Source organism: Heteronotia binoei, chromosome 1, assembly GCF_032191835.1.
Source record: "Heteronotia binoei isolate CCM8104 ecotype False Entrance Well chromosome 1, APGP_CSIRO_Hbin_v1, whole genome shotgun sequence".
In the NCBI taxonomy this organism is placed as follows: Eukaryota; Metazoa; Chordata; class Lepidosauria; order Squamata; family Gekkonidae; genus Heteronotia; species Heteronotia binoei.
The window spans coordinates 2927010-2947382 of NC_083223.1; the positions used below are offsets into that span (position 1 = coordinate 2927010).

Sequence of the window (20373 nt, forward strand, 5' to 3'; positions counted from 1 at the left end):
CCTCAGCCCTGGCAAAAAGAAAAAGCAGGTTGCACCCTGGAGAGCCCCCTGGGAGTCAGGGGCCCCTGCCTGAGAGTTCGGGGGCAATTCCCCCAAGGACACCCCTGTGGCTACGGGGCTGCAACAGAGGCGGGGGTCTAGACAAAAGATTTGTAGGTATTGTGCCATTCCACTAGGGTTGCCAAGTCTCACCTGTCACTGGGCAGGAGGTTTTATTCATGTGTGTGAAGCTTGCAAGGTGTGATGGCGTCACCCAGAGGTGACGTTATCATGCCGGGATACTCAATGCTCTAGTATCCAGGTAAAAAATTCTATGGCACTACATTGACCTGATTGCTAGAGTGTCGTGTGCACAACAAGCCTGGTGCTTCTGGGTGACATCAGTGCTCCAGGAGTGTTGCAGCACACCAGAGCTCTTCAGGGGTTGGGGCTCCCCCCACCAACCTTCAGTGGGTTGGAGGCCCCAAAATCGGGGGAACCCTCATCCCCAGTAGAAACTTGGCAAGTCTGAGGTCTTTGTATATTGAAATAGGTTTTTCCATGTCTCTTGCACCAGACAAAGGCCTGAAATATGTCTCAGTGAAATAGTACAAGTGAGTGCCCGGGATGCAGTGTTCTGGGATGCAGTGAGCCAATGATTCCTGCTCACAAACTGCGCCCTTTTTGTCTCCTAATGCAGCCCCAATGCCTGCAGAAAAGCCCAACTGGATCCAAGCAAGTATATCTAATTCTCAAGTCTCTTTCTCAACCACAAAAATTGCTTCATTGATAAGTCTGTTGGGTTGGCTTTCTCATTCGGTGAACTGCGGACGTTGGTTTCTTATATCCTCCTCAGACTTTAAGGCAGCTTAATTGCTTAAACAGTTCCTTAGTTAGTGGGTAAGCAAATCCAGTTGCCTGATGAATTTGTGAAGTTGGTCTGATATTCAAAACACAGCACGAGTGAAATATATTTGTTTTCAGGGCCGGCCCTAGACTGTCTGGCACCCTAGGCAAGGCTAACTTCCGGTGCTCTGCCCCCCCTGCACTGATAACATCACCAAGTCAAATCGGGGGGGGGGGGTATGCCCGATTTCATGCCTCCTACAGGACCATCTCCTCTCATATACGCCCCAGAGGGCGCTTTGCTCGGCCTCCCAGGATCTTCTGATAGTCCCTGGCCCCAGAGATGCCCATCTTGCCTCTACCAGGGCCAGGACCTTTTCAGTTTTGGCCCCGACCTGGTGGGATCAGCTTCCTAGGGAGATCCAGGCCCTACCTGGCTTGTTGGCCTTTTGTAGGGCCCGTAAAATGGAGCTGTTCTGCCAGGTTTTCGGATGAGGCAGCGGGCCTTTAGCTACTAGATTGATTGGCCTCTCCCTACTGCCTTACTGCAGTACTGTGTTGTGATACCATCTTGTACTAAATCGTCTGCTGTCGTATTATCTTGTTGTGTCATCTTGTTGCACCTTACTGAATGCTGAGATTTTGCTATGATTTTATTGTGATTTTATCTTAAACGGATGTACTCTGCTCTGCGCCCCAACGAGGGAATGGGTGGAATATAAATAAACAAATAATAATAATAAAAGTCGGCACCGTAGGCAATTGCATAGTTTGCCTAGTGTCAGGGCCAACCTTGTTTGTTTCGTATACATGGTTGTTCTACTGGATGGATCTGATTTGGAAGTGGACTGCTGCTGTTTTGGTAATTCAAAGAGATCTGTAACAAGAAAGCAGCAAGTTAAAAAAGCCTGTTTTTTTCCCCCTCTAAACAGCTCTGTAGAAGAAGAAGATATTGGATTTATATCCCGCCCTCCACTCCGAAGAGTCCCAGAGCGGCTCACAATCTCCTTTACCTTCCTCCCCCACAACAAACACCCTGTGAGGTGGGTGGGGCTGGAGAGGGCTCTCCCAGCAGCTGCCCTTTCAAGGACAACCTCTGCCAGAGCTATGGCTGACCCAAGGCCATTCCAGCAGGTGCAAGTGGAGGAGTGGGGAATCAAACCCGGTTCTCCCAGGTAAGAGTCCACACACTTAATCACTACACCAAACTGGCTCTCCAAATTAAAAACAAATTACCAAATTAAAACCAAATTAATGCCACACCAGTATATTATTTAGCTGGTAGTAGTGGACGGATTTCATTTGAAAATAGGTTTTTTTTAATCTTTCAAATTGTATTGGCTATAAACAGGATACAACATAGGAGAACTTGGGAGAGGGAAAATTGATTAGTAGTTTATCACATTAAAAAGGATTAACATAGGGCACAGTATACATGTATTTCATTAATTACGTTCAATTAATATTACAGAAGCTATGGAGTATCCAATACACATATCATTTCTACCCCAATTTTGCTCTCTTGCTTTCTCATTCCATGAACTATGGCCTTTGGTTTCTTATATCCTTTTCAGAGTTTAAGGCAGTTTAATTGCTTAAACAATGCTTTAAAAAGCATTTGTAATCTGTGAATGCAAGAAACCAGAAATGCAAGAAAGATTGTCATTTTTCTTCTGTACACCAAATTACTCAAGAAGCAACATCCAAATTTTGAACTTAGTTATGTTTCTGATCTTGCTTGCGGAGCTTTTACAGAGAGGCATGTGAAGCACTAAGTTTTGGCACAAAGCAGAGTACATTCCCTTTATTTATTTATTTTTGCTCAAGGAATTATTATTTTTTTAAATAAAAACAAGTTTATTTCAATAAACATTAACATTCAGGATCATAGTCAAACTAATAATCCAAATTATGATCCAACTAGTCACCAATAAACATCCAAATGAACCACAAGTACACACAGTGCATAACCAAATTAAAAACAAATTAATGCCACACCAGTATATTATTTGCAGTTGAACCAAAATTCCCACAAGAAAAATAATCCAGAAAAGGGGACCAATTCGCTAAAATAGTTGACCTTTGATGTGAATTATGTCTGCCTTCTAAATTATATGTAATTTTGTCCAAAACAATTTCTCCCAGCATTTGCTTAACCAGGCCACCAAAGAAGGAATTGAATTCTGTCTCCAGTGTAAAACAATAGCATACTTAGCTGCATTAAGGAACAAAGAAATCAACTCCTTTAATTCAGGACGTCTAAAATCATCCCAAATGTTTAGGAGACAAATTTTAGGGGATAATGGAATCCTTACTCCTGCAATATAAAAAACTTCCATAATGACTTGTGACCAAAATGAAGAAATCGGTGGACATGTCCACCACATATGAAAGTAAACCCATTTTTCACCACAGCCCCTCCAACACAGAGAACTGAAAACATTAGGAGTGGAGTGCGTTTCCTCTGAACGTATCTCTGAAATGCAAGAAGTTCCATAAAAGGTGAGTGGTACACACGGGGTCTCCTCTGCTCACGAAAAGGCCTATAGAGCCCATGTAAAGAATCAAGTGGATTGGGGGAAAAAAGATTTCTAAAAGTCACATTCAACTGCTTTATCAAGCTGAGCTCCGTTTAAAAAAATCTCTCCTGGTCTCCATTGGTTGATTTGATTGGTAGCATCATGACCAGTGTTCCCTCTAAGCTAGCTCACAGTTTAGCCTCTGGCTCGCATATTTTTGTCTTAGCCCAGGCAAAATGGTCCCAGAGCAAGCTAATTATGCCGTAGCCTACTTTAATGCCAGTAGCTCACAAAGTAGAATTTTTCCTCGCAAGACTCCACAACTTAGAGGGACCCCTATTAACTAAAGGGGGGGGAGCGTGATTTTAGCCCTGATGCTTTCTTTCAATCCGGAGCCTTTAATTTTGAAATTTGGTCAATGGGTGTTGCAGAATAAGTGGTGGGCACCCCCAGTTGCTGCTTTTTTCACCATTGCAAACCCTACAGGACATATGCTTAAAGCATGGACCAATGCAATTATAGTTCCGATTTTCAAGAAGGGTAACCACACAAACCATGCAAATTTTAGGCCCATTAGCCTTTTATCTATTGTTGGTAAACTGTATGCAAAACTATTATGCAAAACCCTCTTCCGGCTAGCCTATACCTAGCTTGAGAATTTTAATGTAACTTGCCGGATTTCTTTTATATACAGTTGAAATATTTATTAATATTTATTGATAACCATGGTTTTATCTGTTTTTATCTGTTTAAATGCTGATCCCTTTATATGTTTAAATACTGTAATTTTGTTGGATCTATCACTGGAAGCCGCCCTGAGCCACTTGTGGGAAGGGCGGGATATAAATCCCAAATAAATAAATAAATAAATAAATAAATAAATAAATTACAAAACAAATTCCACAGTTGGCTAACAACTCAGAAATACTTTGCCCAGAGCAAATAGGCTTTAGCCAGGGGAAATCGACTCTGGACCACTGACTGGTGGTCTCTCACCTTGTCAATAAGTATATAGGGTGCAGAAGATACAAACTGTATGAGGTGTTCAAGGGGCTTTTGATTCTATCCCCAGAAGTTGCCTTTGGGAGAAGATGGCTGACACATCCCTAGACAAAAGGCTTGGTTGTTTTTTTTTAATTAGTAGACTCCATATGTCCACTTCGTGCCAAATTAGATACTCTGTCCCAGGGAGACTAACTCCCAAAATCCCAGCCAGCAAAGGAGTTAAACAGGGCAGTGTTCTTGCATCCCTTTAAAAAAAAAAAATTTCTATGTGATCTTGCCCCCTTTTTGACCCAAGTGGATGACCACAGCCCTAAACTGGGCACCACCAATGTCCTTATTTTGCTTTATGCGGACGATGCGATTATTGGTAAACAATTATTGGTAAACTGTATGCAAAATTATTACAAAACAAATTCCACACTTAGCTATCAACTCAGAAATACTTTGCCCAGAGCAAACAGGCTTTAGCCAGGGGAAATCGATTCTGGACCACTGCCTGGTTCTCTCTCACCTTGCCAATAAGTATACAGGGCGCAGAAGATCCAAATTGTATGTGGCGTTCTTGGACCTCAAAGGGGCTTTGACCTGGCTTATTAGCCTTTCGTATGGCCTGAAAAATGAAGCTGTTCCGCCAGGTCTTTCCCATCCACTACCTATCCATTAGAACGGTTGGCGTCTATCCACTAGAACGGTTGGCCTCCCTACTGAACTACTGTACTATCCTACTGCACTGATTTGCTGTATTGTCCTGCTACATCATTTTATTATACTTTCCTGCCGGACCATTTTGTTTTACTGAATTGAATGTTTTATTATTATGCTGTTGTGATTTTATTGTGGTTTATTATTTATGTTGTACTCGCTCTGAGTCCCTATGGGGGAAAGGGCAGAATATAAATAAACAAATAACAATAATAATAATTCTATCCCCAGAAGTTGCCTTTGTGAGAAGATGGCTGACACATCCCTAGACAAGAGACTTGGGGGGGGGGCGTTATTAGTAGACTCCATATGTCCACTTTGTGCCAAATTAGATACTCTGTCTCAGGGAGACTAACCCCCAAAATCCCGACCAGCAAAGGAATTAAACAGGGCTGTGTTCTTGCATCCCTTCTTTTTATTTTTTTTCTATGTGACCTTGCCCCTTTTTTGACCCACATGGATGGCCATAGCCCTAAATTGGGCGCCACCAATGTCCTTATTTTGCTTTATGTGGACAATGCAGTCCTATTGTCCTGCTCCCAAGTAGGTTTACTTTGGCTATTAAATCGCTGCCAAGAGTACTGTAAAATCAACCAATTAGAATAACAACAAAAGTTAAGACATTAGTTGCATGGGTGTTTCTATTGGTTTCGGTGGAAAAAATATTTCCGGATAAACTCATCCCCACAGCTCCATTCTGTTTCTGTTTCATGGACACAGTAATCTGGTACAGAAAATTGAGAACTGGCTTCTGGAAAGATTTCACAAGCCCGGCACAGTGGCTGGGCCCAACCTTAATGAGAGGATTCCCAACATTCTCCTGTTTAGTGGAAGTCCTGAACTGTTGTCTGAAGTTGGTAAAGATCTGGCAATATAAATAAACCTACAGCAGCCATTTTGTTAGTATAATAGAAAAGGTACAGAAGCAAAGACAAAGTCATATACTGGTGAATTGTTTTTATTACAACTAACACTGATATTAATATGCAAAGAGTTTCATAATTAAAATGACAGAGACAAACACTATTAACAAGGGTTATTAATTTGCCTATGATAACAATAAAAAGACAGAAGAGAGAGATGCACCCTCAAAGGTCTTGACTAAGCAAGAGTGTGATCGCAAACAAAATAGAGAAATGAATTTTCAGAATATTCGTATTTTATTCTACTAAGCCAGTCTGGAGTTCTCGGGGAGGAAACCCTTCTGCCTGCAGAAACACCCCACTGAATCAAAGACAGTACATTTAATTTTCCATATTTTTCTCAACCACAAAAATTGTTTCACCAAGACATCAACTGAGTTTCTTTACGCATTCAGTGAACAGTGGTCTTTGTTTTATCTATCCTTCTCTGACTTGAGGCAGTGTAATTGCTCTAACAAAGTCCAGAATTAGCAAAATGGGTAGGAAAACCCAGTGGCCTTTCATGTTTGTGAGGCAAGTTTCATGTGGAAAACCCAACCCTAATAATATTTATTTCATCTACATAGCCGGTACCATTGGAAGGATCTCACTTGGAAGGATGTGATTGCTGCTAGCTCACTTTTGTAGTTCTGTGGCCTGGAAGACATCTGTAATGTGTCAATATGAGAAATTAGACACAGAAATGTTGTTTTCTCTATTCAATAAGCAATTCAAGAAGTGAAGTCCAAATTTTGAACTAAGTTATGGCTGTGATCTAGCTTGTAGGGGTTCCACAGATAAGTGCATGAAACATGAAGGTTTGTAACAAAGCATAGTCCTGTTCTGCTGCATCTGAAGTGTCCTTATTAAGTAAAAAGGTGCAGAAGAGGAGGACGGAGTGCAGAGGGGAGCTACACGTGGTTGGATGTTAAGAACGTGGCAAAGCACACAAATTGTAGGGCATTGGAGGCACACTTATTCCAATTGCAGGTCTCAGGTCCAGGTCTTCCTTAGACATCCCAGGGGCTGGCTGGAAAGTGAACCTTTGCATGAGAGTCACAAAGAAGAGGAAGAGCTCCATTTTGGCAAGGGTCTCTCCAGCGCAAATTCGCCGACCTGTGACAATGCAGATAGGACAGGGCAGTCCTGTTTATTCAACTTGTTTATCAAGCTTTATGCGATTCCCCCTCATGGAATGATGCCCAAAGTAATTTGCCATGACTAGAAAAAAATTAAACCTGAAGGCAGACTAAACTACATAGCATCAGAGTGATTAACAGTACTGAGGAATAATGGTAATCCTGAATGAATAAGTGAGAAAACATAAGAACATAAGAGAAACCATGTTGGATCAGGCCAATGGCCCATCCAGTCCAACACTCTGTGTCACACAGTGGCCCATATATGTGTGTGTGTGTATACATACATACATACATATATATACACACACACACGTGCGCACAAACACACACACATATATATACTGTGGTTAATAGCCATTGATGGACCTCTGCTCCATATTTTTATCCAGTTTCCTTTTATCCATTTTAACCTGACTGCTCAGCAATTTCATTGAATGCCCACAAGTTCTTGTATTGTGCAAAAGGGAGAAAAGTACTTCTTTCTCTACTTTCTCCATCCCATGCATAATCTTGTAAACCTCTATCATGTCACCCTGCAGTCGACGTTTCTCCAAACTAAAGAGCCCCAAGCATTTTAACCTTTCTTCATAGGGAAAGTGTTCCAAACCTTTAATCATTCTAGTTGCCCTTTTCTGGACTTTTCCCAATGCTATAATATCCTTTTTGAGGTGCGGTGACCAGAATTATACACAGTATTCCAAATGAGACCGCACCATCGATTTATACAGGGGCATTATGGTACTGGCTGATTTGTTTTCAATTAATAATCAGATGGGATGGTGTTCTTTATTAAGTAGTAAGGTGCAGAAAAGGAGGTACCTGGATGACTTGGGTACCTGGTCTATTAATGAAACACAGAATGGCCTGTCTAAACAGACTTACCTGCAGAGAAAGGTAAGAAGGCATCTCTCTTGACAAACCTTCCTTCGGAATCAAGGAAGTGCTCAGGATAGAATTGAAAGGGTTTCTCCCACTCAGATTCATCGAACAGCACAGAGTACAATAATGGGATGATATGTGTCCCCTGAAAAGGTAAAGTAATGAGTTATTGAAGAAAATGAAGATGGTCCATTAAGTACCTTAGCTATCCTTCAGATAAAAGAAATGCCATCTTACTAACAGAGTTAAACGAGAATTCAAAAGCCATGAAAACAAAATTTAAAAATGAAGCTAAATTATGTTAATTAGTTGAAGTACCAACTGCTGAACTATGGCCTCAAGCTGTACCATTGTTGGAGTTATGGTCTTCTTATTTTATTCTGTATGTATTATGAGATACCTTAAATTCATTGTATTTAATTTGTTATATTTTATTTATTGTTATTGTAATGTTTTAACGTTTTAAGCTGCCGGGAGCTCGCTTTGCGGGATAGGGCAGGGCATAAGTCTGAAATTAAATTAAAATTAAATTAAACTTGGATGTACAGTATTCTCAGAATCTGAAATTTTTGTCACAATCCAGGTGAAGGCAGACACATTCCCATTGTTTCCTAAGACAAATCTATGGAACACAGAAGAACTTCATTAACTGGCTCTCTTATTTCACAAAACTAAATATTGGTTGCAAAAAAAATCACAAATGTGCCACATTCAGCTGAGCAATGAATATAAAGCAAAGATCACCTTTGGGATGAAGTAGTCTCCAAGAGTGACGTCTGTAGTGGTGGCATGTGGCGCGGCAGTAGGGGCAATATTACCAAACCTCTGAACTTCGTGAATCACCGCATCTGTGTAGGGCAGTTTTGCTCGGTGCTCAATCCGTGGCTGAGCGGATCCGATGACCTTTGTTATTTCTTCTTGCACTTTCTCTGAGAAAACAGAACATTTTCCCCCCAATGAATTAATTTTCTGTTTCAGATTTTGAATTATTCCCTACACACAGGGCTTCTTTTGTAGCAGGAACTCCTTTGCATATTAGGCCACACACCCCTGATGGAGCCAATCCTCCAGGAGCTTACAGGGCTCTTCTTACAGGGGTGCGTGGCCTAATATGCAAAGAAGTTCCTGCTACAAAAGAAGCTCTGCCTACATGTAGTGGTGCCATCTTAATTAGTATGAATGGATCTTGCATTCATCTCTTGAAAAAGTGCCTCCAGTCAGCCTTGGATTATGATATTTGACAGACCTCAAGAGGGGGACAGAAAGAGGGTGGAACCCACTTTGAAGTTTTAATTTTGGGGAAGGAGGACATTCATAGGAAGACTTCTTCAAGGAGTAGTGATTTCTCCCTAGAAATCTGATGCAGGAACAGCAGTGCTTGTGGTTTCTTGGAGAGTGTTGTTTTTCTTCACAGTCACAATGGCTACAATCACAAACCCTAACTCACACACACACTTTCAATCCACTTTCAGTGCACTTTCGAACTGGTTTTTACTGGGTGAGCTGGTAAAATCCAGTTGGAAAGTGCACTGAAAGTGGGTTGAAAGTGTGTGTGTGATGTAGTGTTTCTGATCATAGCCAATAAGTACCCACCTGTTTCCTCTACATTGATCTCTCAGCAAAAGCAACCAAACTGAGACATGCTGGTGTATGTCCTATGAAGCACTTTGTCTATCCTTGCTGTCGTTTTTGGCTACCAAAAGATTGCTCGTGTGGTCAGAGGACTGCAACAATGAATAATTACTCAGATAGAGGGCATCTGTGAAGAGGAGGAAGGGTGTGAAATCGCGCCCTCTCCCCCCAAAAAGCCCTTTCAGAACAATGGTAGAAACTGGAGGGCGGAGAAAGATCCGTAAGCCTATCTTTAGTGCTTAATAGTATTCATACTAAAGTTCAGAGACCAGATTTGAAAACAGTGATCTAAAAATCACCATTCTTCAGCAAAGAATAAATTTGAAGGGGATTGCAATGCAAACTCCCTTCTGCATCAAGATATATATTGTGTCAGCAGGTCTTAAGAAAAGCTTGGAATTCCCCAGACATTATCAGTGTTGACTATTTCAGTAACACTTGGGAGATTGCATTGATGCTATTGTGAATTTCCTGTGTACTTTTCTTAATTATATTTAAATTAGTGTTTACTTTTAATTGCATTTCCAGCATTTCATAGTTCATCATCATAGTTTATTACAGAAGGCCAGGATACAGTATAAACATAATATGGAAAAGAAAAAAAAACAGACATAGTATACAAAAACAGAGATCTTAATTTAAGAACTTTTAAAAATGCCCAATGTTTAAAAGAACTTCTGATCTCAGGAAGCCTATTGAACTCCTGTCAAGCACTGCACCAGGGTATCCAACAATGCAAAACTTACATCCCTTTCTCTTCCATTCTTTATCAGACAAACATGTTAAACCCTTTTATTTATCTAAACCATGGTTCAATCAAAAATACATAGCAGCTAAAACTACTTTGAACAGGGTCTACCACCAATACCGAAGTGCTGATGAAGGAGCTAAGCAAGAAACTCTTTCCCAACTGTTGTCCCAAAAAAAGGAGTACAAATTATTGATGAAACACAGAAAGAAAGAGTACTCCAAAGAACTGTAGGGAGAGCTTATCAACGCATTTCATAGTTCTTTGAGCCTGCTGTTAACCTTTTTTCTTTTCGAAAAATATATATGTACACACACACACAGAGATACACACAGACGTGTAATCAGTTTAATGAGGAGAACTTGACAAAAGTTGATTCCAAAATAAAAATTGTTACCTTCCACCACCAGGGGAGGGAAAGATGGTATATAGCCACACTTTGAAGCTCTCTGTTTTTTTATGGCTGTTTTGCCTTAATAGACCCTAGTTAATTTAATAATAAATAATTTTAATAATTTTCTTCATGAAAGGCTCCTTCAAACTTTTATTGGACCATGTGTTTATTTGTCAATTCATGTGTTCTCATAAGATGGGGGAAAAAAATAAAGGAGGATGAACTCAGATCTGATTTCACCAGCAAAGACAACTAAACATTTAAAAACTGAGGACTTGATATCATTCAAAGACATTGTAAGTAGAAGAAGAAGAATTGCAGATTTATACCCCGCTCTTCTCTTTGAATCAGAGACTCTGAGTGGCTTATAATATATCTTCTCCCCCCACAACAGACACCCTGTGAGGTGGGTGGGGCTGAGAGGGCTTTCACAGCAACTACCCTTTTAAGGACAACCTCTGCCAGAGCTATGGTTAACCCAAGGCCATTCCAGCAGGTGCAAGTGGAGGTGTGGGGAATCAAACCCAGTTCTCCCAGATAAGAGTCCATGCACTTAACCACTACACCAAACTGGCTCTCTGCTCTTTCCTCATTAAATAGCTCTGAGAACAAGATTTATCTCCTCGGTCATCCCCAAGTTGACATTTCCAAGTTCCTCCTAATTCTCCTATAGGAGGTCAAATTGAAAACAACGAGAGAGAGGCCCTTCTCGGCTACAGCTCCCCAGAAGAGGTACGGGCCTTGTGGGACCTTAACCAGTCCGCCGGGCCTGTAAGACCGTCCTCTTCCAGCTAGCTTTTTAATGTGGAAATTATACCATCACTATGCAAGCTATGTTATATCTGTAGCACCAATTAATCTGTGGTTTTAAATTTTGTTTTATTGATCTCTTAATTGCTTAACTGAGTAATAATTGTAAATCAGGATATTTTATCTGTTTTCTTATTTTACTATTGTAATGTTGTATTTATACTATGTGAGCCGTCCTGAACCTGCTTCGGCGGGGAGGGCGGGATATAAATTAAAAATTATTATTATTGTTGTTCTTGTTGTTGTTATTGTTATTACTATTACCAGAGTAAGGCAAACCAACCGGCCTTTGAGAGAATGAGGAATGTGGATTGAACTTTCAAAATCACTTTTCACTGCAATTTATAGGAGATCTACATTCTCACCACTATGCATAACTGGAATCCAGATTTCCTAGAATAATGGAAACCAACCAATGGAAAGGACTTACTCTGAATTTCAGGGAACTTCATCATCAGCAACAGGCCCCAACGCAAGGTCGTCGAAGTGGTCTCCATGCCAGCACCAAATAAGGTCCTCACAACAATTTTTAGGTTTTCGTTATGGAAAAACTTGTTGCTCTGGTTCTTGTTCTTTTCCTAGGAGATAAGACGAAAGAAATCATTCCTTTTCTTTCTCCATGTAAAACTCTACGGCTCAATGCTTGGAACAGTGTGACAATCTGAAATTTTATTAGCAAGAACAAGAGTAGGCCTGCTAAGGACATCTAAATTCCTTCGATCTATACTACAAGTCCCACCTAATGTCCCCATTTCTTTACTTTGACTGGGAACCAGACAAATAAAAATTGAAGCAAGAATCTTCTTTGTCTCAGCATTTTCCCGGCTCAGAATACATAAAAATGTAAAAGTACTATTCTTAATAATTCAGGATCAGTATCAACAAAAATGGATATGTTCGATGGAGGTTTATCTATTGGTGTATTGCTGATCCAAAAACCAATGCTGCAAGATCTTTAATGAAGCAAAGAGTTCATGGTATTGAATGCCAGCTAGATATAATAAAAAAACCCAAACTTTATGATTCCTGAAAAATATAGATATATTACGAACATGGCCCAGTATCTTAAAAATACAGAATACCCCCCTTATAGAAGGGCTTTTACTCTTGCCAGGTGCGATGTTATGCCATCTAAAGTAACAGAAGGGAGATATCGAAGGACCCCATACAGCGAAAGAATTTGTGCATGCCCCATTGGTGAGGTGAAAACACCAGAATATATTCTTATTCGTTGTCCCCTCTATGAGGAAGTTAGGGACAAGACAATTGTCCCTATTTTCCCTGCAAAAAGGATTTAGGGGTCTTAGTGGACCATACGCTGAATGTGAGTCAACAGTGATGTGGTGGCTAAAAAGGCAAATGCAATTTTGGGCTGTATCAATAGAAGTGTAGTGTCCAGATCACATGAAGTGATGGTATCGCTTTACTCTGCTCTGGCAAGACCTCACCTGGAGCACTGTGTTCAGTTTTGGGCACCACATTTTAAGAAGGATATAGACAAGCTGGAACGGGTCGAGAGGAGGGTGACAATGGTGAGCAGTCTGGAGACCAAGTACTATGAAGAAAGTGTCACGTTCTCAGGGTGCAGGCAGGCAGGAGTCCAAAGCCAGTCCAAGGTCAAAGTCCAGGAAGTCAAGCAGGAGCCAAGTCACCAATGCAGAATCACAAACCGGAATCAGAAGTCAATGTCCAAAAGCCAAAAGGTAAGGGTGCCAAGGAAATCAAGCAGGTCAGGATCAGGAATCAAGAAGGAGCATGGATGGAAGCCAGAGAATAGACTTGTTGCTTCCACAAGGTTACCAGGTCCTGGGTGGGAGCTATTTGGGAGTCTCAATCAGCCTGCTCCCTGGGTGGCAGTGACTCTGCTAGAACTCAGGGCTGAAAGATCTGAAGCCTTGGCGTACCTCATGTCTTCGCTCTGAAAGTTCTTTCTGGAGCCTGCTTTGAACTCTTGAGATGGGAGGAGGAGAGTTTGGAGGAGATTGATCATCAACAGCTGACACTGGTGCCTGGAGTGTGATTGATGGGCCAGCTGCTGTATGTTCAGCTGAGGAACTGGCTGGCAACTCTTCCAGGTCTGTTAACCCTTCCAGCTCCTCCTCATCAGGGCTCATGACAGAAAGGTTGAAGGAGCTGGGCATGTTTAGCCTGGAGAGGGCTGAGAGGTGATATGATCACCATCTTCAAGTACTTGAAGGGTTGTCATATAGCGGATAATGCGGAATTGTTTTCTGTGGCCCCAGAAGGTAGGACCAGAACCATTGGGTTGAAATTAAATCAGAAGAGTTTCCAGCTAAACATTAGGAAGAACTCCCTGACCATTAGAGTGGTTCCTCAGTGGAACAGGCTTCCTCCTTGGGAAGTGGTGGGCTCTCCTTCCTTGGAGGTTTTTAAACAGAGACTGGATGGCCATCTGACAGCAATGAAGATCCTGTGAATTTAGGGCAGGGGTTGGGAACCTCCATCCCAAGGGCTGTTTATGGCCCTCGAGATCGCTTGGTCTGGCCCTCAGGGATGGCGGCCTCCCTGGGGCCTGGCTGGCTGGCGAGGATCATGGGGCCCAACCATGCTGTGCAGCAGCTTCCCCAGGCCCTGGCTAGTGGGAGCTACCACCAGTTCAATTTGCACTTGATCCATGGTCCAGTTGTTGGCACCCCAGTTTGCTGCACTTTGGAAGCAAAGTAATTAGACACCAGGGAAAGTCTTGTATTTACAGATGAAAGTAAATACATATATGCCCGGGAGGTCATTACATTCAGCCTCCCAACATCTGTTGGTTGTCCCTGGCCCAAGAGATGCTCGTCCTGGCCCGACCTGTGGAATGAGCTCCCTACAGAGATCAGGGCCCTACCTGGTGTATTAGCCTTCAGTAGGGCCTGTAAAATGGAGCTGTTCCACCAGGCTTTTAGTTATAATAATAATAATAATAATAAAAAAATTTTATTTATACCCCGCCCTCCCCACCGAGGCAGGCTCAGGGCGGCTTACAGAGTGTGACAAAAGCCATGTTAAACAATAAAACAATTATACATTTCTGTACCATTTAAAATTTACCATTAAATTTACATAATATAAAAATCTAAAATCAATCTAAAATAATCTTATCTTATTGCTAACTCGATTGTTGATGTTAGTGATGGCATGGTATTCATTTCAGTTGAGGCTGCGGGCTTCTATCCTTGATCTGGTTGGCCTCTCCTGCCGGCACTGTCACCTGTGCTATAAACAGAATAATATCTTCCATCTCAATGGGATATCAAGATGTGAGACAGCCAGGCTGGGCGATATGTGATCATGGTTTATTTTCTGAGTGCTGTTGAGTTGTCTGTTTATAAAATGTTTTTTTATTGCATTTTATTGTTTTATCATACGTTGTACTCCACCATGAGCCCTACGGGGAATGGGCAGAGTAGAAAAATACTAAATAACTAAGTGCTAACATTTCGTGTTTCCAGACATGAGAATTCCCCTGTTGTGAACTGAAGCTGCATGGGAAGTCACTGAACTTGCAGATCCATTTCCACAATTTAAAAAAAGTTACTGCCAATACTCGCATAAGTACCTGAGTGTATACGTATGCACCTGCTTATTTTTTTAAGAAACCGACCAGACAGCACACTCCATGGTTGAGGCGCTGCTGTAATGTGGATGCCTCACCACTGGATGAGCATGAGTGTAAACTGCCACAGGGTATGCTGTCTGGATGGTCCTTCCCATAACACTTTAACCCAGCACACTTAGAGGTGGACTCGAACATGCCAAAGCCGCCTGTATGACCGCACCCTATGTTGGAGCTAGTAGCCCTTTAGAGAGCCAGTTTGGTGTAGTGGTTAATTGTGCAGACTCTTGTCTGGGAGAACCGGGTTTGATTCCCCACTCCTCCACTTGCAGCTCCTTGGGTCAGCCAAAGTTTTTGCAAGAATTGTCCTTGAAAGGGCAGCTTCTGTGAGAGCTCTCTCAGCCCCACTAACCTCACAGGGTGTCTGTTGGGGAGGAAGATAAAGGAGCCACTCTGAGGCTTCAAGATTCAGAGGGGAGGATGGGATATAAATCCAATATCATCATATCATCATTTTATTGCCCACATCACCACCACTTTCTTACTCCCCACTTTTCTTGAGTACTTTTCTAGAAAAAGGGACATTTGATACTATAATATAATAATGTTAATATAGTATAATAACTGTGGCCATGATCTCTTAGTTCCTCTGAATTCTCACCTTTTCATTTTTTAAAAAATAGTGTTGTATTTTTGTTGCAAGGACATAAAAGGAAAGACAACTGGGGAACTGGAGAAAGAGGAATAATGTTTGTGCTGCATATTTAATTTGTGGTTTTCTTGTAGAAATCTGAGCTAACTTGATGAGCAGCTCCCCCCCCCCCCCCCGCCAGCAGTATTCCTTGCCATCTGGCCCAGCATTCACATGCAAAGAGATGTTAAATCAGTGGGTGAGAAAAGTTCACCTGTGATTATCGGCATGTTTACCTCTTGCTGTTGGATTAGAAAAGCATCAATAAAGTTTCTCTGGTCATTCACATCCAGCTCTTTCAGGTGTTCTATGAAGGTGTCCTGTATGAAGGCGTGTATTTCAACCCTGTTCTTAAGGAAAATCTTGCGACCACCAGAAAGGAAACCCAGAGCAGGGAATATGTTGTATAGCTAAAATGATAAAATAGGAGAAAGGAAAGGATCAAGAAATCCCCAAATCCTATTCCTTAGGAATTTTGCAATCTCCCGTCACACTGTACCACCCAAACCCTTCCACTGGGTCCCAAGCATTTCAGTGATTACTGTTACCAGGCTGTGGAACTACCAGGAGATTAGGAATGGGCACATGGGACTTCTGGGTCATGTGAGCTTCAGGGTCAGAAGCAGCTTGCCAAGTGCCTCCTGGCAGCTCTTCTGAACTGTGTGAACGGAGGGGCTCCTTCAAGGGGGCTCTACTGCAGACCCGGTAAGGATCTCTGGCACCAAGAGGCACGATGGTGGCGTAGAATTCCGACAGGTGTGGGATTCTTTGCCTTCGGCTCCACTGCGTAGTCGCCATTTTTGTAATGGCACTAGCAGTGAACCGCTCATTAGTCCAAGAGCAATGAAGGTTAAATAGTGATATTCTGCACTGAATGAAACATCTACAAGTATGTCACTGAAGTATTTGTCTTTTTGCAAGAACGAAAACTCCATTAGCTGTTTTGAATCGGGAGAAATGTGAAGAAAAAGAGGGGAGGAGCAATATCATTAGCACCCCTCAACCTCCTCTTTTTTCAGTGTTAAAAGACTTAAAAGTCTAAAAACGGGGCTTGTGATTGAAGAAAAATAAAAATCTTTTTGGGTGACTGGAGGAAAAATAAAGTGAAACATTGTATTTTGATTGGAGAATATAAAGTGGACTGATTTAAAGACTTAAACTGAAATAAAAGTGAACATATTGTAAAAGAGAAAAATTGGCAGAAAGTCCTTTGATTGATACAAACTTTCACAGCTCCTTTTCTTTATTGAATGGACATGATGGGGTCGAAGGTTGATTCGGATTGGGATATAAATGTGACTTTAGACATTTTCCAGGACAATTTCATGAATGGGATGCAAGCTCTGCAAAAGTCTTTGCATGAGTGCCTCAATCTGATGCATGACCCAACAGCTAGCGATAATACTGAAAGTTTAAATGAACCACAGGATGTAACAAACCAGATAATATCAGGAGACCAGAAGACAGAGATGATGGGAAAAGAAGAAGCCCAGCAATATGAGAATCATTTTAAAATGGAGTCAGTGGTTGCAGCTTTGTTTACAAAGGAGAAAGAACACATCAGAAAGGAAGAGGAGGAGCGTCCCTCAAAGATTCCAAAAACAAAACAGAAAGGAAGAAGAAGAAGAAGAAGAAGATATTGGATTTATATCCCGCCCTCCACTCCGAAGAGTCTCAGAGCGGCTCACAATCTCCTTTACCTTCCTCCCCCACAACAGACACCCTGTGAGGTGGGTGGGGCTGGAGAGGGCTCTCACAGCAGCTGCCCTTTCAAGGACAACCTCTGCCAGAGCTATGGCTGACCCAAGGCCATTCCAGCAGGTGCAAGTGGAGGAGTGGGGAATCAAACCTGGCTCTCCCAGATAAGAGTCCGCACACTTAACCGCTACACCAAGATGATGCCATCAAATGATGATGAAAGAGAGGAAATGGAAGTCCAACTGTCTGTAGCGGCAGTAGGAGTGAAACAGAGGGGTGCACAGCAGCTGCAGAAGAGGAAAAGAAACACAACAGCCCAGAAAATTTTGACAGACATATGTTATTAGTACAGAAGATCTTTAAAAAGAAAAAAAAAGAGAGATGTATAAATTTTGAATTGTCAGAAATGGAGAAGGAATTAATATATTATTTTACTTTGTGAGAAATGGATGGTGGAAATGCGCACGCTCTGAAGAGAAACAGCCTCGGCTCACCCCTCTCCGGACAAGAAAAGAGATTAGGACCGAAAGATAAGTAAATATTGAAGTTTTGGGGTCATAATATTTGGCAGTGAAGCTAGAGAGTCAAAGAAGTTAAAGGCGTGCTCAGAAGACAGCTAGCACTGAGAAAAAGGGAGTATTTTGGAAAACAGATAAGAACCGGAGGCAGTGATTAGCACCGTTAAAATGGCTGCCACTACAGTGAAACAGCTTTCCGAACAGATAGCACAGTTTCAAGCTTTAATGATGCAGTCTCAGAACAAAATAGAGGAGACTGTTGCTAAAATTAATAATGAAGTTAGCCAGATAAACAAGGATCTGCAAGATATTAGGCAGCTGGCCAACAAGGCTGATAAGGCAGCGTCAACAAATCGGAAGGAGATAGTTTATTTAAAGGAGCAGATTAAAAGCCTCTCTGACAGAGCAAGAAGGGCAAACCTTATCATTCATGGTATTTCAGAAGACATTGACTCATGACACTTGGAAGACGGGATAATAAATTGGCTCTCAGAACAGCAAACAGGTGTTATGATTAATGCTGACCAGGTCGAGAGAGTCCATAGGCTTAGGTCTAGAAGGTCAGGAGGATCTCCGAGACCAGTGATAGTCAAATTTACAAGAGAAAAAGTGCAGCAGCAAGTCTTTTTGGCTTTGAAGAAGAAGAGGGCGCTGGAATTTAAAGGGAAAAGGGTATATGTGAGACAAGACTTTTGCAGTGAAACACTGGAAGAAAAAAGACAAATGAAGCCATTTGCAGATAAACTCTTTCAGAACAAGATATTGTTTACATGGGCTTACCCAGCCACTATTGTGATCTACAAAGAAGGCAAAAGACTCACAGCAAGGAACCCAGCTGAAGCAAGGAAACTCTTGGAGAAGATGGGTCTGGACCCAGGAGAAACAGGAACTCAACCAGAAGAAGAGCTTAATGTCGACGAACCAGAGGAGGGGCCTTCTACACGTCAGGAGAAACGACAGAGGACGAGACTATAAGATGTTCAAGGAAAAGGAGGAACTCCAAAAAAAAAAAGGGAAGTACCCCACAAATAAGAGGGAGGGAATATCACGGTCTTAAGTGAAGGAAGGAAATAATAAAAGATCCAGGAGGGGGGGGAGGTGTGCCCACCCGAAGGTATAGGGAGGGTGGAGAGATCAACCCAAAAGCGAGCCCTATACCAGAAGAGGGGAGGGGGGATGATGTGGAAGAGTGGGAGGAAAGGGTGTGGGAGGGGGGAAGGGAGAAAGGGGAGAGGCAGAATAGACTTAGTTATCCAGCCAGGGAAGGGAAGGGAGGTGAATGATTATGGCTAAAACTTTGAAAATGCTCTCACTGAATGTCAACGGACTAAGTTCAGACCTGAAAAGATATAGATTAACAAGAATGGCAAAACAACACAATATAGATATTGTGTATTTACAGGAAACACATAAGGCAAAGGATGATATTAAACCGTTGATTAAACACCCAGGATGGAAAGTATTGGCTGAAGCAAGAAGTAGAACTAAGACGAGAGGAGTTGCAATTTTAGTCCACACAAGGATCGATATTAGGATACTAGATCTCATTAGTGATAGGGAAGGGAGATATTTGTTTATCAAAGGTAGGTTTCAAAATAGAGTAATAGCGCTTATAAATATATATGCCCCAAATACAGGACAGAGGAGATTTTTGAATAAAGTTATGCAAAAGGTTCAGAAATTCTCAGAGGGAGAAGTTATTATAGCAGGAGACTTTAACATAGATATGACCAAGGAGAAGGAGGCCAGGTGGAAAAGGAATTTGGTAGAAGCACATGAGGCCTTAGGCTTGGTTCCAAAGCCGACACATTTATCAAGTAGACACAAGACAGCTTCTTGTATAGATTATATATTTCTTAAAAAATCAAATAATTGGGAGTTGAGGAAAGTAACAACCCATCCAATATGGATCTCAGATCATGCTCCACTAAATATAGAACTGGTGATAAAAAACGAACAAATTAGAAGGACTTGGAGATTTAACAGTATGGTCTTATTAAAAAAAGGAAATAGACAATATATGGAAAATCAAGTAAAACAATATTTTAGAGAAAATAAGGGAACAGTGGCCACAAATATCTTGTGGGAAGCAGCAAAAGCAGTGTTAAGAGGTCATTGTATGATGAAGGAGAAAGAAATAAAAAAGAATGGTATGCTAACAAGACACAGAAACTTCAGGAATTAGGCGCACTGCAGAGCAGTCAAGGTATTAGATTCTGCCCTGATAGGAAAAAAAAGATCGATGAAATTAGGAAACAATTGGACTTTATGGATTCGAGGGCATTATGGAAAAAACAAACCATGGTAAGAAATGAGTTTCAAAGAGATTCAATAAACTCCGTTAGGAGA

At 41.6% G+C, this 20373-nt stretch overlaps 1 protein-coding gene across 1 annotated transcript in view; it reads right to left on the reverse strand.

Moving 5' to 3' along the window:
* Positions 1-6621: 6621 nt before the first annotated feature.
* Positions 6622-20373, reverse strand: part of LOC132589888 (cytochrome P450 2K6-like) — a 30140-nt gene continuing 16388 nt past the window's right edge. Inside the window, exons 5-9 of the mRNA XM_060262711.1 lie at positions 16045-16218; positions 11989-12136; positions 8719-8903; positions 7978-8119; positions 6622-7069 (exon numbers count right to left, since the gene is read on the reverse strand). Of these exons, the coding sequence (XP_060118694.1) occupies positions 6882-7069; positions 7978-8119; positions 8719-8903; positions 11989-12136; positions 16045-16218 (837 nt within the window). The 3' untranslated portion in view covers positions 6622-6881. The remainder of the gene's footprint in view (positions 7070-7977; positions 8120-8718; positions 8904-11988; positions 12137-16044; positions 16219-20373) is intronic.